This window comes from Pongo abelii, chromosome 7 (genome assembly GCF_028885655.2).
Source record: "Pongo abelii isolate AG06213 chromosome 7, NHGRI_mPonAbe1-v2.0_pri, whole genome shotgun sequence".
NCBI lineage: Eukaryota > Metazoa > Chordata > Mammalia > Primates > Hominidae > Pongo > Pongo abelii.
In genome coordinates, this window is record NC_071992.2 from 28,697,865 (window position 1) to 28,709,891 (window position 12,027).

At 46.5% G+C, this 12,027-nt stretch overlaps 1 protein-coding gene across 1 annotated transcript; it reads right to left on the reverse strand.

Annotated features, from left to right (window-relative positions):
- Nucleotides 1-6,796: 6,796 nt before the first annotated feature.
- On the reverse strand, nt 6,797-11,134 carry ADRA1A (adrenoceptor alpha 1A). The gene has a single exon (XM_009243644.4). It carries the CDS (start codon nt 10,462-10,464, stop codon nt 9,571-9,573), a length of 894 nt encoding a protein of 297 aa, XP_009241919.3. The 5' UTR covers nt 10,465-11,134; the 3' UTR covers nt 6,797-9,570.
- Between the last annotated feature and the right edge of the window lie 893 nt (nt 11,135-12,027).

Consider the following 12,027-nt stretch of genomic DNA (forward strand, 5'->3'; position numbering starts at 1 on the left):
GGTGTGGAAGGAACCCACAGGGCTCTCTGTGCCCTGAGACTGGGATGGAAACATTGTTGAGAATTTGGTGCAGGAGGTTGTCAAAGTTGTTCACAGGGCTGCAGGGACAAAGTGACTCCCTGGCCAACAGCAGCAGAGCCAGTGTCACCAGAGCCAGGAATCAATGGAGTCATAGTCAAACCCTCCCTGACTACTATGAGATTCGTAAGCCCCTAGGCGTGGTCAGTATCTTAGAGGGCAGATCTGAAAGGCCCTGTGCTGTGGTCTGAATGTTTGTGCCCCACCCCTGAAATTCCTATGTTGGAATCCTGGTCGCCAATGTGACGATATTAGGAGATGGGGCCTTTGGGAGGTGATGTAGAAAGATGACCCAGGGAGCTGCCTCACTCCTTCCACCAAGTGAGCACACACCCAGAAGGTATCATCCATAAAGAAGAAGGTAGGTCCTCTTCAGACACTAAATCTGTTAGTACCTTGAGCTCAGACCTCCAGCCTCGAGGATTGTGAAAAATAAATTCCTGTTGCTTATAAGCCACCCAGTCTATGGCATTTTATTATAGCAGTCTGAATGGACTAAGACACCAAGCCATCCAAAAGAGACTGAATATGCAAAGATGATGCATAAATTATTGGATTTGAATGAGTTTATTAAATTTAACTAAAAGTGTGTGTGCATGCATGTTTGTGTGTTTGTGTGCATGTGAGTGCATGCGAGTGCATGCATATGTGTATTTCCATGGAAGTTTGTAGAAAAGATCACATCCATTTTTGGAAAATAGGCTACATTTTCTTGGCACATTTGCATATAGTGTGAGAAGACTGGCAACCCAGGATTTGTGATAAACAAGTAATTATTTATCTTCAATGTATAAAATGAGCTTACCAATAAAAAAAAAAAGACAGAAAAACTGCTGTATAAAAAGTGGCCAAAAAGCACAGTTAGGAAATTTCACAAGAGGAGAAATATAAGTGATGGATAAAAATACAAAAAGAAATGTTCAAATGAGAACACATGACACGGGGAGGAGAATATCACACACCGGAGCCTGTTGGGGGTTGGGGGGCAAGGGGAGGGAGAGCATTAGGACAAATACCTAATGCATGCCCGGCTTAAAACCTAGATAATGGGTTGATAGGTACAGCAAACCACAATGGCACATGTACACCTATGTAACAAACCTGCACATTCTGCACTTGTATCCCAGAACTTAAAGAAAAAACTAAAAGAAAAGAAGAAAAGAAAAGAAACGTTCAAATAGCAAAGAAATAGAAAACGTAAAAATGAAAAGCCACTAGGCAAGTGTCAAACTGGCAAACCAAATAGCAGGGCTAAAATACAGTAAACTTGTTAGACAAAGAAAATGCCTTAGAAAACTGTCCTCACATCCACCATGAAATCATGAGGTGACAGAACACAGCAATGACTTTGTTACTAAGTGACTAAGGATTATTACTCCATCCAAGTAATAACTCACCTGTCTATAGCCTGACTTGAAAGAGTCAGCTATTGTTCAAAGCATTGTTAGAACTCATTGTTGACATCTTCTGAGCCTGCAGCACGTTCTTTTGAAAATGATGGTAAATCTTCATTGACAGATTTGTCTTGTGGAAAGAGCCAAAATTAATTTAAAGTCAAGTCTGGTTATACTATTTCTAATCACGAGAAAGGTTTTCTCATAAATCTAAGCTCTGAAGGCAGTGACAAAAGAGGCATTCCAGAACGATGTGGCAGCTCACGGAAATAAGTTTTTTAAATGGCACGGTAGAAGGATTGCACTTGGCAGGATACAGCTCCCCTTGTCCTGCATAAAGGTCTCCCAACTGGTCTATCCACAATCTTGTTTTCACTAAGCCTTTGATATCTTGAAATGCTGTATAAACTCTATCATGTCATTCCTGCTCATCTTTGGATAAAAACACAAACTTGTATAATGGCTATAAAGCCTTGTTTAGTCTGGTTCTTCTCTTTCCAGCTTCACTGGACACCAGTTATCTCTTGGCCTCTTGTTTCTGGCCACAGCGGCCTTCTAGAAAGTCATTATGGACATTAAGCCAGCCCCACTAGAGTCTTCACACATTCTCTTCCCTCCCTCCCCATTTTTGCCATTAAACACCTACTCATTCAATAGATCTGGACTTAATAGTCAAGCCCTCCTTCCCAGAAAGACTTTTCTACCCTCCCAGTCCAGGACCACCCTTAGTCACAGGACATATTTTCAAGGCACCATTTATGTTCCCTTCATTGCTCTGTACACAGTTTTTGATAACTTAGTGTGGCTGTCTGATTAATATCTATCTCCTTCTGGAGATTAGAAGCCTGCAGGGAGGCAAAGACCCCAGTTGGTTTTACTCAGTGCATTGCATGAAGCCTGGCATATGGGAAGTTCTCAATATAACTGATGGATTAAAGAGAAATGTAATTTGGCACACTTGTGAGGTTGGTGATCTGCAAGAGGACTACAATGATCTGCCCCTCCGTGTATACACCTGCTGCTCTCCCATTAAGAGATGAGTCTGTCTCTCTTCCCCTTGAACCTAGGCTGGTCTCCTGACTTGCTGTGACTGCAGAATGAAACAGCAGTGATGCTGGATCAGGTGTGAGCCTAGCTCTTCAAAGGCCTCACAGTTTCTGCCTTGGCTTTTTTGGGGGAGAACTGCCATGCTATAAGAAGGTGGTTTAGAAGGGAACAGAGGCCACCAAGACTCAGCCAGCTTCAACTGCCAGGCAAGCTGGGTGCTGACGTACTTCTGCCCATAGAATCATGAGACATAGATGGCTGTTGCCTTAAGCCACTACCTTTTGGGATGGTCTCTGGTGTAGTAAGAGTACCTGAAACACTGGCTTCTTATCTTAAAATAAATTCTAGCCAGGTGTGGTGACTCATGCCTATAATCTCAATGTTTTGGGAGGCTAAGGAAAAAGGATTGCTTGAGCTCAGGAGCTCAAGACGAGCCTGGACAACACAGCAAGATCCCATTTCTATAAAAATAAAATATAAAAATTAGCCAAGGCATGGTGGTGCATGCCTGTAGTCCCAGCTACTCAGAAGGCTGAGGTGGGAGAATCACTTGAGTTCGAGGCCGCAGTGAGCTATGATTACCACTGAACTCCAGTCTGGGTGAAAGAATGAGATTCTGTCATTAAATAAATAAAAAAAAAAATCTTAATGGCACTAGTTTCTCTTCACACCATTATCTCTAAGAGGTGAACCTTTTCCATGAGAACCAGAGAACTGCTCCCTTTGTACCTGCAGTGAAGTAACTTTCAACCCCTGGTTATCTTGGGCATCCGCAGAGGATTTGGGATTATCATATATCATTGTATGTGCTTGTCCTTTTTCCTTGTCATTTTTCATATACCTTTGCTAGGTATCTAATTGTTCAGATGTTCTGCTCCATTAAGGCAGGGATTTATTTGTCTTTATCTCCAGTGATTCTATAGCTTCCTGGCAAACAGTAGATGTTCAATGAAACTCTGCTGAATGAATGAATGAATCATTCTCTGCCTCACTGCCTCTACCTGATAAATCCCCTGCCAGCTGTGCCCTCCTCAAACATCCAATCTTAAAACACATTCTCCTGCTCTATCAATGTGCTGCCTTCTGTTCTTTTATAAACATAATCCTCAAATATTCCATGTCTATGTAAGCCGCATCTCAGCCCAACACTGCCTCCTTTGATTCAGTGGCAATAGCAATCAATGGCTTAGGTCCTATAATAATGCTGGGTTTTGTGTTTAAATCAGATAACATATCCAGAATTCAGACATGTAACTATGTTTTCAGTGAATGTTGCCTTTTCATCTTCTTTCCAATGCTTTCTATTTCTCAGAATGCCAAGGACATCCACCCCTCATGGCAACATCCACATGTTGACATACATCAGTAATGGTCTGTGAATCATTTGAATTCTGGTAAGATGAACATATATTACCATTTACTCTGTGTTAAGCACTATGCTGGGCAGCTGACCTAGATAACATCCCCTGTCATATGAAAAAGAAAGCCTAGGTTTAAATCTCAGGCCAACAGTTTCTCCACTCAGCAGCACACTGCCTCTGGAACTAGTGGGCTCTAGACAATGAGATGAAATCAACAAAGATGATTCACAGGCTTTAGATGCTGGAGCTTCCTGAGAAGCAGAGTCCTTATCCTTCCTTCTCTTTTGTAGGTTGAAGGCTAACACCGTCATAGTCTCTCTACTCATCTCCATGACCAAAATTTGCTTTTTGAAAGCATTTGCTCCAAAGCATAAATGACTGTTAAGGACTTCACATGGCACCCCCCTCCCTTGAAGGCGTTCTGAATTTCAACCAAACATTTAGGATGCAAAAACGGAACAAGATTAGCAAGATTTAGACTTGGAAGCAGGCAAGTCAGATTCCTCCCAACAGTCATGCTATTCAGTGCAGCAAGCAACCTAGCCTTAGTGGGGAGAAGCTTGGGAAAAGGGAACGTGAGACTTCTCACAATATACAGGAAGGACCTTTGCAGTCAAATAGCCTACTCATCTAATTTTCCTGGGTCAGTCTCTATTAAACATGGGTGTTTCACTTCTCAGCTGTGGATAGCACACTCATCCCTGCCCTGGTTTCAGTTTTTAATCTCTTTTCTCTCCCGTAGCCTAGTGCAGACCGACAGCCCTTTTTTCCAAAACAGCACATGTCATATTTAAGAATGTATGTCCCTTGAATATAATAATATGATAATATATTTATTCTTCTGCTCACATTTTGCATGAAAAACATACTTAAGACAGTTAATAAAAAAACATATAACATCTAGTTGACGACCCAGCAGAAGTAGTACCATCTTCTTTAAGTCTCTGCTCTGTCAATGGTCATGCATGTAGAAGCTTCTCAGTGACCTCCGGACACAATTAACTGCTATATTTCTTAGCACTGTGTAATAATATCACTCTGAGCACCATCCTGCGCACCATGTGATAATATCATTCTGAGCACCTATCTCACAGACTTGCAATAATTGTTGACAATTTGTCTCCGTACCTAGACTGTGAGGCCCTTAAGGGTATTGTGTTTTATTCATCTTTTTTATTCTGTGTAGCTGAGAACCTAGTGCTTATCACACAGCCAGTACATTCTTGGAGGAAATCATCTCTTACTCAATTGGTGTCAGGAAGAAATTGGGGGCCATAGACTGGCAGGTTCAGGAATCCTTTGCGCTACTGAGCAGCTACTCAGATCCTGTGAACTGTATGTTCCCTACTTCCCTTCTGTCATATCACTTTTTTTTTTTTTTAGGCAGAATCTCGCTCTGTCACCCAGGCTGGAGTGCAGTGGTGTGACTCAGCTCACTGCAACCTCTGTCTCCTGGGTTCAAGCGATTCTCCAGCCTCAGCCTACCAGGTAGGTGGGATTACAGGCGTGTACCATCATGCCCAGCTAATTTTTGTGTTTTTAGTAGAGACAGGGTTTCACCATGTTGGCCAGGCTGGTCTCGAACTCCTGACCTCAAGTGATCCGCCCGCTCAGCCTCCCAAAGTGCTGGCATTAGAGGCATGGGCCACCGCGCCTGGCACCTTACTAGGATTTAAAAGAAGCCCACTGATTCCGAGGGTTCCTGTCTACCACCACTTCTCTCCACCACATATTCTCCTCCACACTGCTGACTCCCTGGGAGAGCAAATCCAAGAGCGGGCTATGATTAGACAGAGCATCCACCTCCCCTAGACGACTCCAGGACCCAGGCCGTTGTTTCTCATCTCTATGCATAGCTCAGCCACCACTGCAGGCTCCAAACTCTCAGGCCACCCATCGTCACACGGGCTTCTTCTACCGCCTGGCTGTGGATGCTCCCTAACCTGACCGAGTCTGTGTCTTTTCACAGACACACTTTCTGGGACTCACAGTCGGTCCTCAGCATTGTCTCCTGTATCCCTCAGCTGCTTAGCTCTTAGAGAAGAACACACAACCCTCCTTCCTGCTCCACTTTAATGTTATGACCGTAAATCTCAAATAGGCCTTCAGGACTTCCCAGTGACTCTACTAAACTTCCATAAAATGTTTACTGTCCCGCTCTCAAAGATGAATCTTTTACACCTTCTCTGCTGCTCAAACTGTCATCATTCCCCATCCCTGACTCACTCTTAGCTGATGATCTTGCTTCATATTTCACTGAGGACATAAACATATCCTAAAGAGATCACTATCTCTCTCCCTCTGTCTCTACTTGCCTCAGGGCTCACACACTTTGCTCTCCTTGTCACTTCCCAATGCGCCCCTTGGGCACCGAATCCCGTTGCCTCTTTTGCCTATCCCATCGGTGCCTCTCTCTATGCCATCGTTCCCATCAGAATATAAATATCACTTCATATCCCCACCTCCCACTATTGAAAGCTCTCTCTATACCCCTCCAGCTACACTGCATCTCCTAGCTCCACTGTATAGCAAAACCTTTCACAAGAGTTGTCTATTTTCCCTGTTCCCACTTTTTTCATCCTTTGTTCTTTCTAGAAAGTACACAATCAAGCTTTTGGTTCCATCACTCCCCTGGACCTGTGAGTCTCACGTGCCTTCCTCCTATCACTAAAATCCTCCCTACTGCCAAATCCAGTGTTGGCTCCCAGTCCTCCTCTAACCTGACCTCTCAGCTGCATGTGACACAGCTGATTACTCCTGCCTTCTTGAAACATTTTCTCTAGGCTTCCAGGACATCACATTCTCCTGATTTTTCTTCTCCCTGGCTACTCCTTTGCAATCTTTTTTGCTGGCTGTTTCTCCTGCTTTTCCTGACCCGACCCCCAGAGGCTCTGGTTGTTTTTTGTGTGTGTGTGGTTGTTTTTTTTTTTTTTTTTTTTTTTTAGATGGAGCCTCGCTCTGCGCCCAGGCTGGAGTGAAGTGGCATGATCTTGGCTCACTGCAACCTCCGCCTCCCAGGTTCAAGCGATTCTCCTGCCTCAGCCTCCCAAGTAGCTGGGACTAAAGGTGCAGAGGCACTATTCTTATCTCTCTTCTCTCTCTTTATCTTTTGTCAACCTCTCCATTCCTGTAGCTTTAAAGGTGTTGATATATCCCAAGTTTATGTCTGTAGCCTGCCTCCTCTCTAAACTCCAAATCTATGTACAGTATCTAACTCCCTACTTGCCATCTCTACTTCCATGTCTAAGGAATGTTTCTCAACACAGTGTATACAAAAGGAAGGCTCATACTTCTCACTCTCTGCAGCCCCTTGCAACCATGTAACTCTTTGGTTTTGCCAGTCTTAGTAAAGTGCATTACTATTTACTCAGCTGTTCAGGCCCTAAACCTCCCTTTTTCTCACACCCTTGTCCACACTCATTAACTTTACCTTTAAAATAAGTGCTGAATGTGATCACATCTTACCACCTCTACCTGTCTCACCTGAGTCCAAGATGTCATGACCTCTATCTCCTCGACTTCTAATAGCCTTTTAACTAGTCTCTGCTTCTGCTCTTGCCCCCAAACAGCCAATTTTCTCCCCAACAACCAGAATGATCCTTCAAAAATATAAATGAGACTGGCCACTCACCTGCTAAACACCCTTGAATGACTTCCCACCACAATTAGAATAATATGCAAACTTCACTTTGGCCTAAAAGACCCCACATGACTTTGGTGTTGTCTATCTCTCCAATTTCTTCTTGAACTTGACTGCCCCCTCCCTGTCTGTAGTTGAGCCATACTGGCCTCTGTGATCTTCATTGAACAGGTCAGTCTCTTTCCCATCTCTGTACTCGCTGCTGCCTCTGCCCAGGAAGCTCTTCTTCCCAGATCTTGCAAGCTTTGCTCTTCAGTTCAGTCAGGACTCTGCTCAAATATCACCTCTTTAGACAGAATTTTCCCCACTACCCACTAAAGCAGGCCCTCATTGTCTTTGTCACTTTCTAGCCTCTCATCCTGTTGATTTTTTGATAGTGCATGTTAATCTTGACGTTTTAGGATACAATCATTTGCTTATGTCTACCCTTTCCAAATGCAAACGTCTCATTGGCAAGGACTTTTCTGCCCTGTTCATCCAAAGTGCCTAGAAGAGATGGTCCATAAATAACTTGTTGAGAGAGCAGACGCATGAATAAATGTGCAAAGGGGCTCAGGTAAAGAGTGTAATTTCTATAATTTCAAAGCTGTGATGTACTTCCAGGAGCAGAGTAAGTAATAATGATGGGCAGGCACAATGGAAGGCCAGGTATTGGATTAAGGAGGGCCTCTGGCAGCCCTACAGGACAGACATTTCTGCAATGATAGAAATGACCTATATCTCTGCTGTCTAAAACAGTAGTCACTGGCCACGTGTGACTATTGAGCACTTGAGATGTGTTCAGTGGGACTGAGGAATTGAGGAACTGAAAGAATTTTATTTAATTTCAATTAACATTTAAATAGCTATCCATGGCTGGTGGCTATGGTATTAGAACCTGAAGAATCCCTTCCCATGGCTTGTGATTGCAGGATAATTGTGTATAACTCACTGAGTTGTCAAAGGGACTAATGAAATAAAAAACTTAGGAAAATGTCTGGAACATAAATGGCACAAAAAATAATAGTTGCTATTATTCCACAGAGTTGCAAATTAAAGTACTTTAAGTACATGCCATTTAAATTAGGCTGTAAAGCACTTGAAATGGACTTTTATTAATGCTAACCATAATGTTTTGTTTTTTAGAGTTGGTGGATAATCGATGTTTGGGTCTGTATTTGAGCTTACAAACTAAAAATAGCACACAACAATTTTGGGATCTCATTGAAGGAGATAGACGACTATTCCAAGTGGATCAGCTTGCTGATACTTATAACAAGCTAATTAATTTTGACAACAGCTAATTTAGCATCTGCAAAAATTGGATTCATAACATTATGTGTACTGTATTATTTTCAAACAGTGTCATCTGCAACTTCCAAGATGATTTTGGATAAGAGAAGTGTTTGTTTTAATACTTATTATTACAATAAAAAATAAGTATTTACTTATTGGAAATACTATGATTAATTATTTAAGGCTTAAATTGGTTTGGACATAAAATCATTTCTTTTTCTTAGTGGCTCACCATAATTCCTTCCATACTGAATCCAGAAAATAAAATTAGCACAGATATAGAACATAAACAGACCATTATAACAAACCCTTATGAATAACCTAATGCAGTAATAAAATCACACATTTGTCCAGAATAAGCATGGTACTTATTTTCAGGCCAAGAGAATTTGCATTCTGTAGCAGAGTGAAAATGGCATTCCACAGTCAGCCTAAGCACTTGGTGGAGACTCTGAGACTAGAGAGAGCAGATGCATTTAAATTAAACACGTGCTTATAGGCATTAAGAAAAGTTGACATTCTTATTAAAGAGACCAATTAATCTGCATCAATTGGAAGTCACTTTACAGTCGAAAAAGTGCTCTAGGACCTAATATAAATGAGACTGGAGTAGAAAGAGAATGAAAATTCACTTTTCTACAAGGGAGCCTTTTCTAATTGCCCTAGAGCTGTGCTGTTTGAAATGCTAATACTTCCTCTCCCATCCCGGACTGGGAGTCTGGGGTAACAGAAGCCGAGGAGGGTGAAGACCCCCAAATGCTAAAGTGAGGGGTAGTCAAGACTTACCAATGGGCATCACTAAGAAAAAAGGCAGCCAGCAGAGGACGAAGCAGCCGACCACGATGCCCAGCGTTTTGGCCGCTTTCTTCTCCCGGGAGAACTTGAGGAGCCTCACCGAGAAGTGCGTCTTGGTCTTGGCGCTGGCCACCCCGCTGCCTCCTGCCGGGGCGTTTTTCCGATGGATGCGGAGCGTCACTTGCTCCGAGTCCGACTTGTCGGTCTTGAGGCCGGACTTGAGGCCCCGGCTCTCCCTCTTGGCCACCACGTAGACGCGGCAGTACATGACCAGGATGATGGCCAGCGGCAGGTAGAAGGAGCCCAGCGCTGAGAAGAGCACGTAGCCCGGCTCCTCGGTGATCTGGCAGATGGTCTCGTCCTCGGGGGCCGGCTGCCTCCAGCCGAACAGGGGTCCGATGGAGATGACCAGGGAGAGTGCCCAGACGCAGAGCAGAGCCATGAGACCCCTCCTCTGGGTGACGATGGTTGGGTAGCGCAGCGGGTAGCTCACGCCGATGTAGCGGTCGATGGAGATGATGCAGAGGCTCATGATGGACGCGGTGCAGCACAGCACATCCACTGCGGCCCAGATGTTGCAGAAGACCCTGCCGAAGGCCCAGTAGCCTAAGACCTCGAAGATGGCGGAGAAGGGCAGCACCGTGGAGGTGAGCAGGAGGTCGGCCACCGCCAGGTTGACGATGTAGTAGTGCGTGACTGAGTGCAGGTGTCGGTGACAGGCTACGGAGAGGATCACTAGGATGTTCCCCAGCACTCCGAAAAGAATGAGGCCCCCCAAGATCACCCCGAGCAGAATTGCCTTGGAAATGTTCACCTGTGCCGGCGGTTGGGTGCAGTTGGAGCTGTCGGAAGCATTTCCGGAGAGAAACACCATGGTCCCAGCCGGGGCCGGGCGAGGTCCGGCTCTCCAGGGCCACCCCCCGGGCTGGCGCGGAGGCGGGAGCGCGGGAGCCGGGAATCAAAAGGTCTCGGCTGGAGGAAGCCCTGCCAGCTGGGTTTGGCTGGGGGTGAGAGCACGCGCGCGGGTGGGAAACAACCCTGGCCAACTCTGGGAACCCTCAGAAGGCCACACGAAGGGGCAGGGCATTAAAGGAGACATGGCCAGGGGCGCACGGGGCTGCCCGGGACCCTCTCCACATGCTGGGCTGGCCTAGCCCGGGACCCCGACTCCCTCCCTACCCGAGGCTGGGCGCGAAGATCCAGGAGACTCCTTGCAACATGCAATTCCAGAATTAGGAGAGTCTGCTTTTCCGCGCTGTCTGATTCGTCCTGGCTGGGGGAAGATTCAGCATTTTGCACATGATTCGGAATTCAAAACTCCAGCGCCAGTCTCCCCCTCAAACCAAAGGATCAGCCGTCGACGCTCAAAGGCAGGGACTGATGGCATCTGGGCGCTGCTCCTGGCCCGCAGTTACCTACATTTTGAGCTGCCCCACCGAAGGCTGCTGCTCTCGCCAGCTTCTAGGAGCACAGGCCAGGGAACGTGGGTGTGAAATATGTGCTGAGACCCAGGCGGCTGCGGTGCATCGTTTGACCGCGTCCACCTGAAAGATCGCAAAGAGAAAGGCGGGCTTTGAGCTAGGCGCCCCAGGGAGAGAGGCTGTGCTGACTCGACGGGCTGGGGGACGCCAGCTGGGAGCCGGGCTGGTTCTGCGGTCCAGAAGCTGCTTCGCCCTGCTGCGGCGGAGGCGACTGCCGAGAGCACCTCGCGCCCCCACCACTGGGAACCTGCCTCGCTCGCTCTACTGAGTCACCTCTGCCCGAGTTCAGGATCCGAAGCGAAAAACAAACAAACAAAAAACAAATCCCCAAAATCGCAGGCTACAGCGCTCGAAGGCTGGATTTCGAGCGCCAGTACCGCGAAATTAAAATCCTCGAAGCCCCAGAGCGGCGACTGCGGCTGGCGAGTATGTCGCACCGATCCTAGCCAGGGAATTCTGGAGGATGTACTCGGTTTCCATTAGAACAGGTTGCCTCGCAGTCACCTGGAGGGGGCGGCCTGGGAGAGGGAACAGCTGCGACCCAGGACCTCAGGGCCAGGACCAGGCGCACGCTCACGCCGGTGGAATTCGCACTCGGGTGTGCAGAGCGCGCCAGTCTGTCCACCAGCCAAGCTGGCTTGAGAGCCAGGTCCCGAGCGAAGCCGGGAGGGACCCGAGGGCTGAAAGCTACCCAGGTCTGTCCACGACGCCTTTCCAAGCCTCACTGTTGGCCACCCGAGGGGCTCCAGCTGCCAGACGTAGCCGGACTACCGGGGGACGGGGTGGGGAGGACGTCCCTCTGCAGAGGGAGCTTTGCAAGTGACAGTCACTGCGGATTTTGCAGGCGTAAACATTAAGCCGGCATGCCAGCGGGCAGGGGCCGCCTTCGATTTTCTGGGCTTGGGGCCACTATCTGCGTAAGAAACCTGGGTTTCCACAACTGCGAACTGACCGCA

Bases quoted from the DNA above. Each gene is read 5' to 3' on its own strand.
- ADRA1A (XM_009243644.4), bottom strand. From the start codon at position 10,464: ATGGTGTTTCTCTCCGGAAATGCTTCCGACAGCTCCAACTGCACCCAA.